The sequence below is a fragment of the Mizuhopecten yessoensis genome, unplaced genomic scaffold, assembly GCF_002113885.1.
Source record: "Mizuhopecten yessoensis strain PY_sf001 unplaced genomic scaffold, ASM211388v2 scaffold716361, whole genome shotgun sequence".
NCBI lineage: Eukaryota > Metazoa > Mollusca > Bivalvia > Pectinida > Pectinidae > Mizuhopecten > Mizuhopecten yessoensis.
The window spans coordinates 1,546,607-1,558,914 of record NW_018480078.1 but is presented as its reverse complement, the minus strand read 5'-3'; the positions used below and the strand labels follow the sequence as shown (position 1 = coordinate 1,558,914).

The 12,308-nt window shown below is 35.8% G+C and overlaps 1 protein-coding gene across 1 annotated transcript in view; it reads right to left on the bottom strand.

The window, feature by feature from the left end:
- Window positions 1-8,303: 8,303 nt before the first annotated feature.
- LOC110443919 overlaps window positions 8,304-12,308 on the bottom strand; it is an 11,575-nt gene continuing 7,570 nt past the window's right edge. The window contains exon 3 of the mRNA XM_021488380.1: window positions 8,304-11,304. Coding sequence (XP_021344055.1) covers window positions 10,553-11,304 — 752 coding nt within the window. The 3' untranslated portion in view covers window positions 8,304-10,552. The remainder of the gene's footprint in view (window positions 11,305-12,308) is intronic.

The following is a 12,308-nucleotide window of genomic DNA, read 5'->3' as shown; positions in this document are numbered from 1 at the left end:
TATATATACATGTACATATATGATTTTAGAAGAGAAAATAACTTCCTGCTGTTAGACATTCATAACAATCATCTTTTTTGATTCAGATCTTCAATCTGTTCACATTTATTAACTGGCCAACCAAGATTATAGGATTATACATTGATGTTAAACTATGCATACATACGTAACATTTTGGGTTTTCTGTGTTTCAAGATTTGTGCAGTGATGTTAAAATGACCTTTCCACTTTATTTAACTCACTGTTATGGTAGTAAGGCTTTAAATATCTAAATCAAAGATACTAGTACTTAACATAAAAGTATGGTGTCGTTTAGACTGGTTTGCACAGTAAAGTCCAGATCAGTCTGTTTTTGTCTCCGTATATGCGAGCGTAATGATGCATCTGTCTGTCTGTCTGTATGTATAGGTGTAGATGTACAAGTCTTTTTATGTAATCGGGTATACTACTGTTCTGTTTATTTACCCAGTTTAGGGTAAATAACAAAAAGGCTAGAATTACAGTATGTGGTCCAATACATGCTCAGATAAGATGAATGAATAACCTTCAATTATATTCAAGGTCCATGGGTCAAATATGTTGAAAACATTTTAACAACATCTTCTGATTTTGCAGTTTTCAGAACACAAAAGTGTTAATGATGATTGTCACGCCTTGTTTGGTAATTTCACATCTACTTTACGGTTGACTAGATGCAAAAAAATGTTACCGTTATCTAGTAATTAACAGGTAATTATTTTAACAAGTAGCAGGTGATTCTGCCTTGTTTACATTGTATATCCGTGAACAGCACGTGCATGTATATGACCGAATATCTATTCACTTGTCGATTAAGGTGGTTTCATAACAATTTTGGTAAATGTACGTGGTTTACCAATGAAAGTTAGATTAATAGATAACCTTGTAAATCTGGCTGAAATACGGCAACATACTTAAATCATGTGAGATTTATGTTTAAAAACGAAATCGTATTCATTTACAGTCCATTCCTGAATATGTATTAACCACTATACCTATCGAACAACTGTTCTTCTGTCCCTATCCGAACTACATATACTGTAACGGACTATCGAGGCACGGTGATCTAGTGGTAGGACGCCGGGCTCGTGACCGAAGTGCTTCGGGTTCGAGTCACGTCACGGCTCTTTGTTGTATCTTTGAGCAAGATACTTTTCTCCGCTTGTTCCAGTCTATTCAGCTGTAAATGAGTATCTGGTTGGGCAGTGCTAGAATTGTTGAGTGCTAGCTGTGAGCGCCGAAATGGCAGCACTGGCTGTATGCTCCCAATGGAGTTGAGAAATATATTGGTTGGTTGCAAAGGCCATATAACCACGGATAATAATTTGTAAACCTTTTTGAGACGACCTACGAACTTGGTTGTGATAAAGCGGTATATAAGAACCTTGAAGAGTTATGTACTATTTAAGAGGTAGAACACTTTGGTTACAAAACTGGTGTGTTAATTCACAATCAGAGCAACAAACAAGATATGCTGTCAATCAAATATGTTATCGATTAAAGCATTCGTTTACCATTGTTGTCGTATAGTGGTAAATGACAAAAACGAACATTATGGCGTATTATCCAAAGATATCCTAATTGCAAACATAACCATGTGTTAAGACATCGATAAGAACCAACACGTAGCAAAATAGTTCAACAATGTTATTGCATTTACTTAATTGAACAATAAGATATTTATGTAATATCTACAGTTTCAATTGTTCTCATTATCAGTAATTATACAGTCGTGTTGGGGATTCCCCGTTGCTAATTTCAAACGCTAACACTGAATGGGTTGCAGTAAAGAAGTGTGCAGTATCTATTTACTTATTTGTTTGAAGTTTAACTTCCTCGCAACAGCCAGGGTCATATTAATACTACAATATGTCACCGGTTGTCAATTATAGTTATTACATTGATACAGTTATACAAACCGGGTATGATGTTCCTGGGATAGCTTGCTAATAAATGCTGGCGGCAATGTAGCTTTACGCCTCTTTACAATCAGTCAATCTGGAGCACAGATCCTTCTCTTACGAGTCGAATTGTAAGAATGACCACTGAGCAGTAAGTATTTACCCAGTAGTCGAAATATAGTGGCGGGAATATAGGGTGCGTTATTCGTGCGAAGGGCAGGTCCATGGTCTACGTCGTAAGTACAATTCAGTCAGAATGTTAATGCATTCCGTACTGATGACGTCACATACACTCTTTAACAGACGGGACAACACGCGTGTATACAGACAGTTGACAGCGCTCGTTTTAATACATATATACACACACCATATATATATATATATCATACATATACCCGGGTTACAAATACATGTATAAAAGACCAAAAAGGAAAATTCGTCAATATGACCTGGTATGATTTAAATCATGTCGTATTACATGTATTCTGTAAATGTAGTGTACCGTACTTACCTATGGTCTAAGATATTGACATTCAATGCACTTTGTATAACACCCGTCATGGTACATGTATATCTGCACCTTGATATACCCGTATATGTGTTCTGAATGAAAATCCCCGAGTGCGACTGTTTAATATAGGTAATTACGTAATTGCCCCATGTATTGCTTACATACACATACTTTTGCTTAGCTTGATATAGTTTTACCCTGATATTACGAAAACGACATTTCGTAACACCCCATTGTAAAGATCATGGCATATAAAATATTTAAAAGATATCTTCATAGTACGTTCGTCATGTTTTCTTCTAGAGGAAGTTAAACGAAACTATTTAAATGAAAATATAAAAAGCACATTCTGGTTTCAACATTTTTCCGAGTCAAGCATGATTCGGGGGATTATCCATCATTTCAACCTATTCTCTTGTCGACATTGGAATGATCTTCTTTTGTCTATTAGGAAGCATTTACATTCCATACATGTTTTAGCTATAATTATATGTGTGTTATTAGATACGTCAATAACGTTGTATAGAATGTCCCGAGATGATACACTAAACGTACACGTATTACAGTGTATAGGTATTAACAAAATGTGTGTGTGCGTTACATATATGTTGCATTTCAACACACAAAACGTGATGGACAAATAGATAAAGTACCCATAACAAAAATAGCAAAACAAGTTAGCAATATATTACATTTTACATCAATATTTGGATTAGAAGTTTTTCTTGTAACGTTGAAGTGAATGAAATGTTTAATGACAATAAAAAAAACTGTAATTATAAGGATTAACTATGTATTTGGCTTGGTAACTGAGGGATACCATCAACAAAAATATAAAGCTAATGCTTCAGCATATTAAGCTCCTAACGATACACTGGATCTATATGTATAAAAGACCACAGAGAAAAATAGTTAATATGACTTGGTATGATTTCAATCATGTCGTATTACATGTATTCTGTATAAACAAATCTAACAAAATACAGATAATGTATTGTAACGTACTTACCTGTGGTCTAAGAAGAACTGACATTCAATGCACTTTGTATAACACTCGTTATGTAATAACTGCGCCGAGATATACCCTTACATGTGCACTTACTTAAAATCCCCAAGCACGACTTATCAACATTGATTATTACGTAAATGCCCCATGTATTGCAGTTTCAATTGTAATTGCCTCAATAACGTTTGGTAACCATACCTCTAAACATTTTCATCAGGTTGGTAAGTATTGATTATGTGACGTTTCGATGGCTCGTATGGTATGATACTTTCACCTTCATCAGACAAAAGACCAGGGAGGCGTATTCAAACAAAGGTGTAAAATGTGAACGAGTTGTCCACAAAATCGATGTCGATTCGGTTACGCTTTAAGCGTACAATAGTTGTTATGTATGTACCAAAATGACTCGTTCAGCTACGGTGTGTTTAATACTTGGTCATAGAGGTACGAAAGTCTATGAGCATAGCAACAGCCATGAAGCCCCACAAGACGCTTCGTAATATCCTAGTACACCCTACGAATCAAACACATAAAGAATACGTTGCAGAATGCGTATACAAAATCGGATACAAAAACTGCGACGCATCGTATATTGGAGAGACTGGAAGGCGATTTGGGGTCCGCCTTGGTGAACACAGGAAAGATACGGAAACCCAAGAAGGTAGAAAGTTACCATCTGGATACACTGCATTTGGCCAGTTCTAAATTGAGATGAGGCGGCTCATAGACTCTCGCACATCTATGACCAAGTATTAAACAAAGCGTAGCCGAATCGATTCATTTCGGTACATATATAACAACTAGTGTACATACGCTTACAGCGTAGCCGAATCGACATCGATTTTGTGGACAACTCGTACATATTTTGTACCGTTGTGTGCATACGCTTCACTGGTCATTGTCTGTTGAAATTGAAGGTATCTATACCGTACTATTCATTGAATAGTCACATAGAAACTCTCATTGGTTGTTTGTTTAACATGTTCTCATTATCGGTTGATAAATCTAATTGAGCTCGCACCGCACTTGGTGACATATACAGTCATATACAGTCATGTTGGAGATTCCCCGTTGCTATTTTCGATCATAAACACTGAATGGTTGCACTAATGGGGTGAGCAATATCTATTTATTTGCTGATTTGAAGGTTAAAGGCCTCGCAGCAACAGCCATGGTAAAATGAGGACGGGTTTCTAGGGAGACGCCGCCGAAGAGAGATAAAAGATAGAGATATAATGTAGACAGGAGAGAAAAGAAGACAGAAAAGATAGGAAACAGAAAAAAACAAGTGTTTCAATGTTGACGGCAGATCAACTCTGGTATCGTCAGAATCCTCTTGGTATAAGAACCAGAAGAAACTCCCCGATTCTGCCGAGGGCCCACGTTACATATATCATGCCCTATGGTCATTTAGTGGGATACAGCAGGTATACCCGTTCCCCGAACTTATTTGGTTGCAGTGTCGTAGATACAGGATGATTCAAGAAAATTTGAAATGCTCCGAATCTGGTGAAGCACAGAATATTTGAATCCTGTCGCTAACAATGCCTTTATTTGTTAAATTCATTTTGCAAAGAGAAGTCGTACCTTCGGATGAAACTTACGTCTAAAATAAATATCTATTGCTGGTGTAGTGAAGGTACTTGCCCGTATCAATATTCATGTAAATATCTTATTGTATAGCAATCACTTTATTTAGTCTATAAGTACACGACTTATATAAAGTATATTACCATATTGAACAATGTCAACTTAATGGTATCACCTGTATTCACACATAACGTCTGATGCATGTTAAGCATGTTATGCCAAATCAGTGATAACCAAAGATTATTAGGTTAAAGATTTAATATGGATTAAACATCATTTCACTATGAATTAAAAAGTGTGTACCTGTTGATTAAAAGGTCAACGTGTTACCGTAGATTAGAAGTTCAAAGTGTTAACATGTTACTGTGGATACGAAGGTCAACATGTCACTGCCGATTAGAAGGTCAACATGTTCCTTTGGATTAGAAGATCAACGCGTTACTGTGGATTAGATGGTCAACATGCTGATGTGGATACGAAGGTCAACTTGTAACTGCGGATTAGAAAGTCAGCATGCTACTGCGGATTAAAAAGGTCAATGTGTTCATTTGGATTGAAAGGTCAACGTGTAACTGTGGATAAGAAGGTCAACGTGTTAATTTGGATTAGAAGGTCAACATGTTACCGTGGATTAGATCATATACATGCTACTGTTAATTAGATGGTCAACTTGTTACTGCGGATTAGAAAGTCAGCATGCTACTGTGGATACGAAGGTCAACATGTAACTGTGGTTTAGATGGTCAACGTGTTAATTTGGTTTGAAAGGTCAACATGTTACTGTGGTTTTGAAGGTCAACATGTTAATGTGGATAAGAAAATCAACATTTTGCTGTGAATTAGAAGATCAACGTGTTACTGTAGGTTAGATGGTCGACATATTATTGTGAATTAGAAGGTCAACATGCTGCTGTGGTTTAGTAGTCAACATGCTACTGTGGATTAGAAGTCAAACACTTTACTGAGGATAAGAAGATCAACATGTTACTGTGGATTAGAAGGTTAACGTGTAAATGTGGATTGGAAGATCAACATGTTACTGTGGATTAGAAGATCAACATTTAACTTTGCATTAGAAGGTCAACGTGTTACTGTGAATAAGACTTTGAGGGATGAGTAAGGCACAGCTCAACGAACGCCGGGAATACTGATATACCCTCTTCTTGAATTTAATAAAAAAAAAATCATCTATATTTAAAGAAAGATAGCTCGGATGTCTGAGACTAAACATTCCATCTCGAGTTGATTTCTGATTGGGAAAAGAGTGTTCGTGTTCTTCTAGTCTATAAACATGATATCACATGTATGTACATGATCGCTTTCGTTATATAAAAGATTTAATAGCACAATATCACTTCCACTAGGTCGCTCTTCCAGGTAATTAGATATTCGATCGTAAAGATTATCTCCGACATAACATTTCTTCCCTTTTGTACACCCTTCAATACACAAATGGTGTGAGACACTCTAAATGGACATGTGCGTCTTATATACGCATCTGCTATTAATTCTGTCCGAAAGAACTGAACAAAAAAGCTTCTAGAACGAATTTTAAAAAGACTTGTGAAGGTTTTGACGAATATGTTACTTAAGGAATGATTTTTGTTTTTTCAACATTTATGAGGTCATAACAGCAATGGGTTTATGGACATATTGAATGAATCGCGTTAGCGATTCATGTAAAATATGTCCAAAAACCCATTGTTGTTATGACCTCATAAATGTTGAAAAAATAAATATCATTCCTTATATTTACATTGACGAATCCTTTCAGTGGATCGATATAACAACGAATAAAACAAATAAACAGGGTTTGTTCCTGCTTATACACGGGTGCAACGCAGTGGCGAGAACAGTGTTTTTTCGCGGGGAAATGTGACACTATCGTGAGAGATCTTAGCAACCGTCAACAACAATAACACAACAAAATGTAGTTCCATATTCAATGTTTATTTGTAGCACAGGACACGTGAATACGTGGATATTTCACAAAGCACAGTTCAATAATATTTTAAGATGTAAGAATTAAGCATCTAGGTCGGTCGTTCCGAGTGAGTAGTTTTTGTAGTGTATTACTACGCAGTGTGATCAGGTTACTATCAGTTCCCACGTGCTGAGATTCTATGAACACCTGTGTTATGCATTTATGAATGTAATTTTTGTCAATGGGTCTAAGCATACAGAATGTAAATATAAGTGAATACCAATGATATTGAAAAAATGACGCTGCATATAACATTCCCAAATTATACATCTCCATTTACGATCTAATTGTTTCTGTTGAGATTTTCAAATTCTTCGTTATGAATTACTAACAACCCATGATTTATTTATTTACTTCATAACATAATCATTCTCCATTTGAATTCTGAATGACACTATCGAAAGCAAATATTGCGTCGCGCGTCCTGAATCCAGACTTAACCCATCGTCGTACATTCGTTACAAATATATTTCTTACCGATTTAATCATCTGTTTTTCAACAATGTATAGTAAACAAATACATTTGATATAGGAGAGCTAACACACTAAGCCGTGTTGCCTGTATTTATTTGTATCACAAGCACATTTTTAAATATTCCTACCTTTGACCAATCTGACCGCATACAATACTCGACTTAAACAATTATTGAATAATTCGGACATTAATAGCACAAAAGGTTACAATGTACTACTTCTTACAATATGTTGAATAATTAATACATGGTTTGGTTTTCCGTATGAATAATTTGCTCCGTAGATGATAGATCCATATTTGTTTACAAACCACGTTCTTAAGAGTGTCCAATAACCCGGGAGGTCGCTTTGTAAGTTGTCAGAACATCTGCCCAATCCTTTTGATTTTTTAGAAATAAAAAAATATCTTTGAATAAATAAGCAAATTCGGATCATTTTATTTAGGGAAAATTGATGCTTGTTTCAACGTCATGTTCACTATGTGTACGACTACATGCTACATTTATGTACACTATTAAATAGCAGGCGTTTAAACTGGTTGTCTATCTTACACCTGACCCGTCTAATACCAACCCCTACACATCAAAAACATTTCACATTCATTCTCTGAATTTTCATGTTCCTGTGTCATGTCCTGCATGTATATGGCCATTATGTTTATAATACCAGTGACTTATTCACCGATTCGTCATGGTAATATTGGGGATATGTCTTCTATCATAATGTAGGTGTTGTATTAAGTTTTGCCAGTTACTTATTGGGCATATATATAGTATATAAAGCACATATTAAGAATTTAGAAACTGCACAAAGCAATGCTTTTTTTTGATATTTTTATTAACAGTTTTGATACAACATACATGTACAAAGTTAACAGTTTACCAATGAAACGTTTATATAGCGCATGACGACCCTATACCAAGCGTGACTATGAAGTACTCATATATGGAAAACAATGCAAAAGAAAGAAAGGTTTGACAAATAATGACATCAATATGGAATAACTTCGATCGATCAGGCATTACTGAGTACCTTGGACAAATTACACATATCTATCTACTCGTCGCTTAATGCTTATTTGCTGTAAACAAAGTTACGAATTAAAATCCTTCTTTTTAGATCACAAAACCTTGCTTGCCTGCCTCCTGTTGCATTCCACAACAAACAACACCAGCTAAACTGACCTTGATATGGCCCTGTGATCGTCCCATGCTTAATGGGTGCTCAGGTGTCTGTGTAGTTAGATTCAAGTGAGGTGGCACTATGGAACAGGTGCAGTTGTGGGGGCTCCATAATCCCAATACAAAAGAGATTACACGCATGAAAACATGTAAGGACGTAGGAGGACAAGTAGATAGTGCCTGATGAGGCAGCTTCTGTGGAATCCTCTCTTTACTCTTATAATCGAAGATTAAATATGGGACAACGAGTCATGATGAACTGTTCATATACAAAACAATAAGTAGTTATTCCATTTCAAAATCATTGTTCTTCTTGTTTAAGAAAAAGCTCAAGCAGAAAAATACATTGCTGAAGTTTGTCATCGTTAGATCGACTGAGTCGCAATTTCATCAAATTGAATAATTACCTAATATCGGTTAATAGCAGGAAAGCTTATTGTATTTGCTATTTTTAATGAACAATGAGAACAGCTGTAGGGTGAAAGACAATGATACCATGTTTTGTTGTATAGTTAACATACATACTGTAAATGAATTATTTGATGTATTCAACAAATCAGAGACAACAAACAGAAGGTATCGTTCTGATTTATCAATACCAAAAGTCTCTACACTGTGACAGCTATAGTAAGTTGATAGAGTCCATTATCACATATTTTTGCGTGAGACTGCTAAATGTTCATAGCTCATATCCCGACCGACCCATTTCCGCCCGTCACGCGCCATATCCGTGTTAATTTCTATTCAACATACTAGTATTCAACCAAGCGTTAATGCTTATAATTTTCAAGTTGTACTAGCTTATTAATAATTGTGTATTATATGACAAAAAAAAATCATAGTATGATTATACAGCCCCTAAGGCTAATTAATATAATCTTCCCCTACTTTGAGAGTGTGACAGAGAAATCTCCAACCCGAGGGATGATTTTCTCGATTGTCACACCTTCAAGGTAGGGGATGATGTTTTTTTTCCCCTCATCCTGTTTCACTTACAAATCCGCCGTCCAAGCGGTGATTGCATGTTTTTCCAACATATCTAGAGTTGTCTTTCAGGATCTGCTACTGTTGACTTGACGTAAATGCATTGATGACGTGACGTCATGCTGTTATTATGACTTAGATCGCGCCAGACTGCACGAGGCTATCTCCTCCTGGGGTTTGACTAATAGATCTTCCCCAACCTTGAGGGTGTGATAGAGAAATCTCCAACCCGAGGGTTTGAGTCAGGCAGAGCCTCGGGTTATACAACCAGAAAACATCAACCCAAGGGTTGGAGATTTCTCTGTCACACCTTCAAGGTAGAGGATGATTATTTTTCTCCCATCCTATTATTTCAGTCACAACTCTACCGACAGTAGTCTGCCATGTTTGTATAAAAAGTACATGTGGGGTATGACACTTTCGATGACGTTACAATTACCGGTGACACATTTCAATAACGTCACAATTGAACACGTGCTAATCGTTTCCGGTTTAAAAGGGAGACACGCCTATGAAGGGTGGTAGAAATAAATTTCTCTCACCCTGGACTTGCAACTAAAGAATCTTTCCTCTCGAGTTGAGATTCCACTATCTCACCCCCAAGGGGTTGAGATATTCTTTTAGTCTATGAACGATGTCATGTAGGATATGTAAATAGTCATATTATAACTACTGCATTTATCAAAGGCAAAATGTTTTAAATTATACCATTTATGGCTCATGTATAAGCTGATATGTATCTATGTCCGAAAGGAATATTATCACTGCAATAGTTAAAAAATAAAAATAAAAATATATGTGCAATCTAACGCCAGTTGTCTCTTCTATGTCTTCTACCATATTACATAACGGGCAAATTGTTTCCTATATCATCATTTCTCGCTTGATAATTTCTTTGTTGCTTTAATAACGTCGACTAGCATAAACTGCCTTTCGCAATTTTTTAGTTCTAAGTGAGACTGATTCAACTTTCTGTGATAGTTCCGAAACTATTTGTGATTGTTCATTAGCATTCTGTGACAGTTTGTCTATTTTCATTGACTGTTTATCTAACGTCTGTGACTGTTTAACAACTTTCTGTGATAGTTTACCGATTTTCATCGACTGTTCAGCTAACGTCCGTGACTGTTCGTCAAGTTTCTGTGTCTGTTCCCTAGTTCGCAGTGACTGTTCATCAACTTTCTCTGATAGTTCACCGATTTTCATCGACTGTTCATCTAACGCCTGTGACTGTTTGTCAAGTTTTCGTATCACGCAGTTCAAAGTTTCAATGATTGTCTGCTCTGCAGTTTTGACGGCTTTTTCTAACTGTGTCGTAGAGGCAGTAGTCTCTAGGCGATGACAGTCTACGGCTTGTTTTACCTTAGCACTTTCTTTCATAACCATTTTTCTACCATGTTCATTGATTTCTTCTGCTTCCTGATATAATGCTACATTATTATGCTTAATTTGGGCATATTTCAAATCTGATTTGTTTTCAACTACTTCCATTGATTTCTGTACCTTTGAAACGCCCTCTTGACCTGAAGCACGGACAGTTTCCTGTATTTCTGACCCCTTTTTGTCTATAGCCTTTTTGAGAGTATCAGTCTGTTCTCGATGTTCATAAGTCCTGCGAACATCTGATTCTGAAATTACATCTCGAATTTCTTCATCTGAAATTGAAATGAATTCGTAATTGAATGTTAATGAACGAAACGTCAAATTAACTTACTCTTGAAAATGCTTTGATAACGTCAAAACATTTTTTTTAATTATCACGAGAAGTTTTAGACATTGTAATGAATAGTGAATTTCAATGGTTTTCTAAAAATATCAGGGAAATTATAATCCAGTGTCACACAGGCAGAATATATCTAATTTTATCCTAACAGCATAAAAATGTCATAAAAGTGTAAATAAGAGTGTCCGTGAAAGCTAAACATGTATCAAAAGGTTTCCAACCCTTACAAATCAACCCTTACAAATCAACTGTATTTTGTATTATTGAAAGCATGTAATTAACGACACACAAAAAACGGCTTAATATGCAAATCTAGAAATAACCAAATTCGATACCGAGCGATGGCATTGAAAATAATGACCTCTTTTGCGTATTGTTTTTCTTTTCGTTTTCAAATTCCGCATCACAAAACAAAGATTTATACAACAACACAAAAACGTTCGTGCAGGACGAACGGTAATGTTTCTGGGATGGCAGCATTTTCAAGAAATTTGACCTGGTTTACAATAATATGTTGTTATGTGGTTGGATTTTGTGTTTTTTAAGAAAAGCATTTTTATAGAATTCTGAAAATATATACTGTTCTACATTTACATTCTACAGCATTACAAACAGAACGAAAAATATCTTATAAAATATAACGTTTCAATATCCTGTTCTATAATATCGTCTACACTGCATAATTTAGATATTAAGGTATAACCGGGATTTAAACTAATTTGAGATGTATGCGGCAAACGATTAACTTGTTATGGATTAATTTGAGGTTTTTGAAGTAAAACTAATATTCATGATGTAATACTTACCATAACTTTAGTATGCATATACAATACCTACACCCATCTTTGTAGCCCAAAAACAAAAGATTCAAATATCCCTACCTCCCTACCGTGACGTAACCTATATCTCGACGACAGAGCCACGGAGTGATCTCCC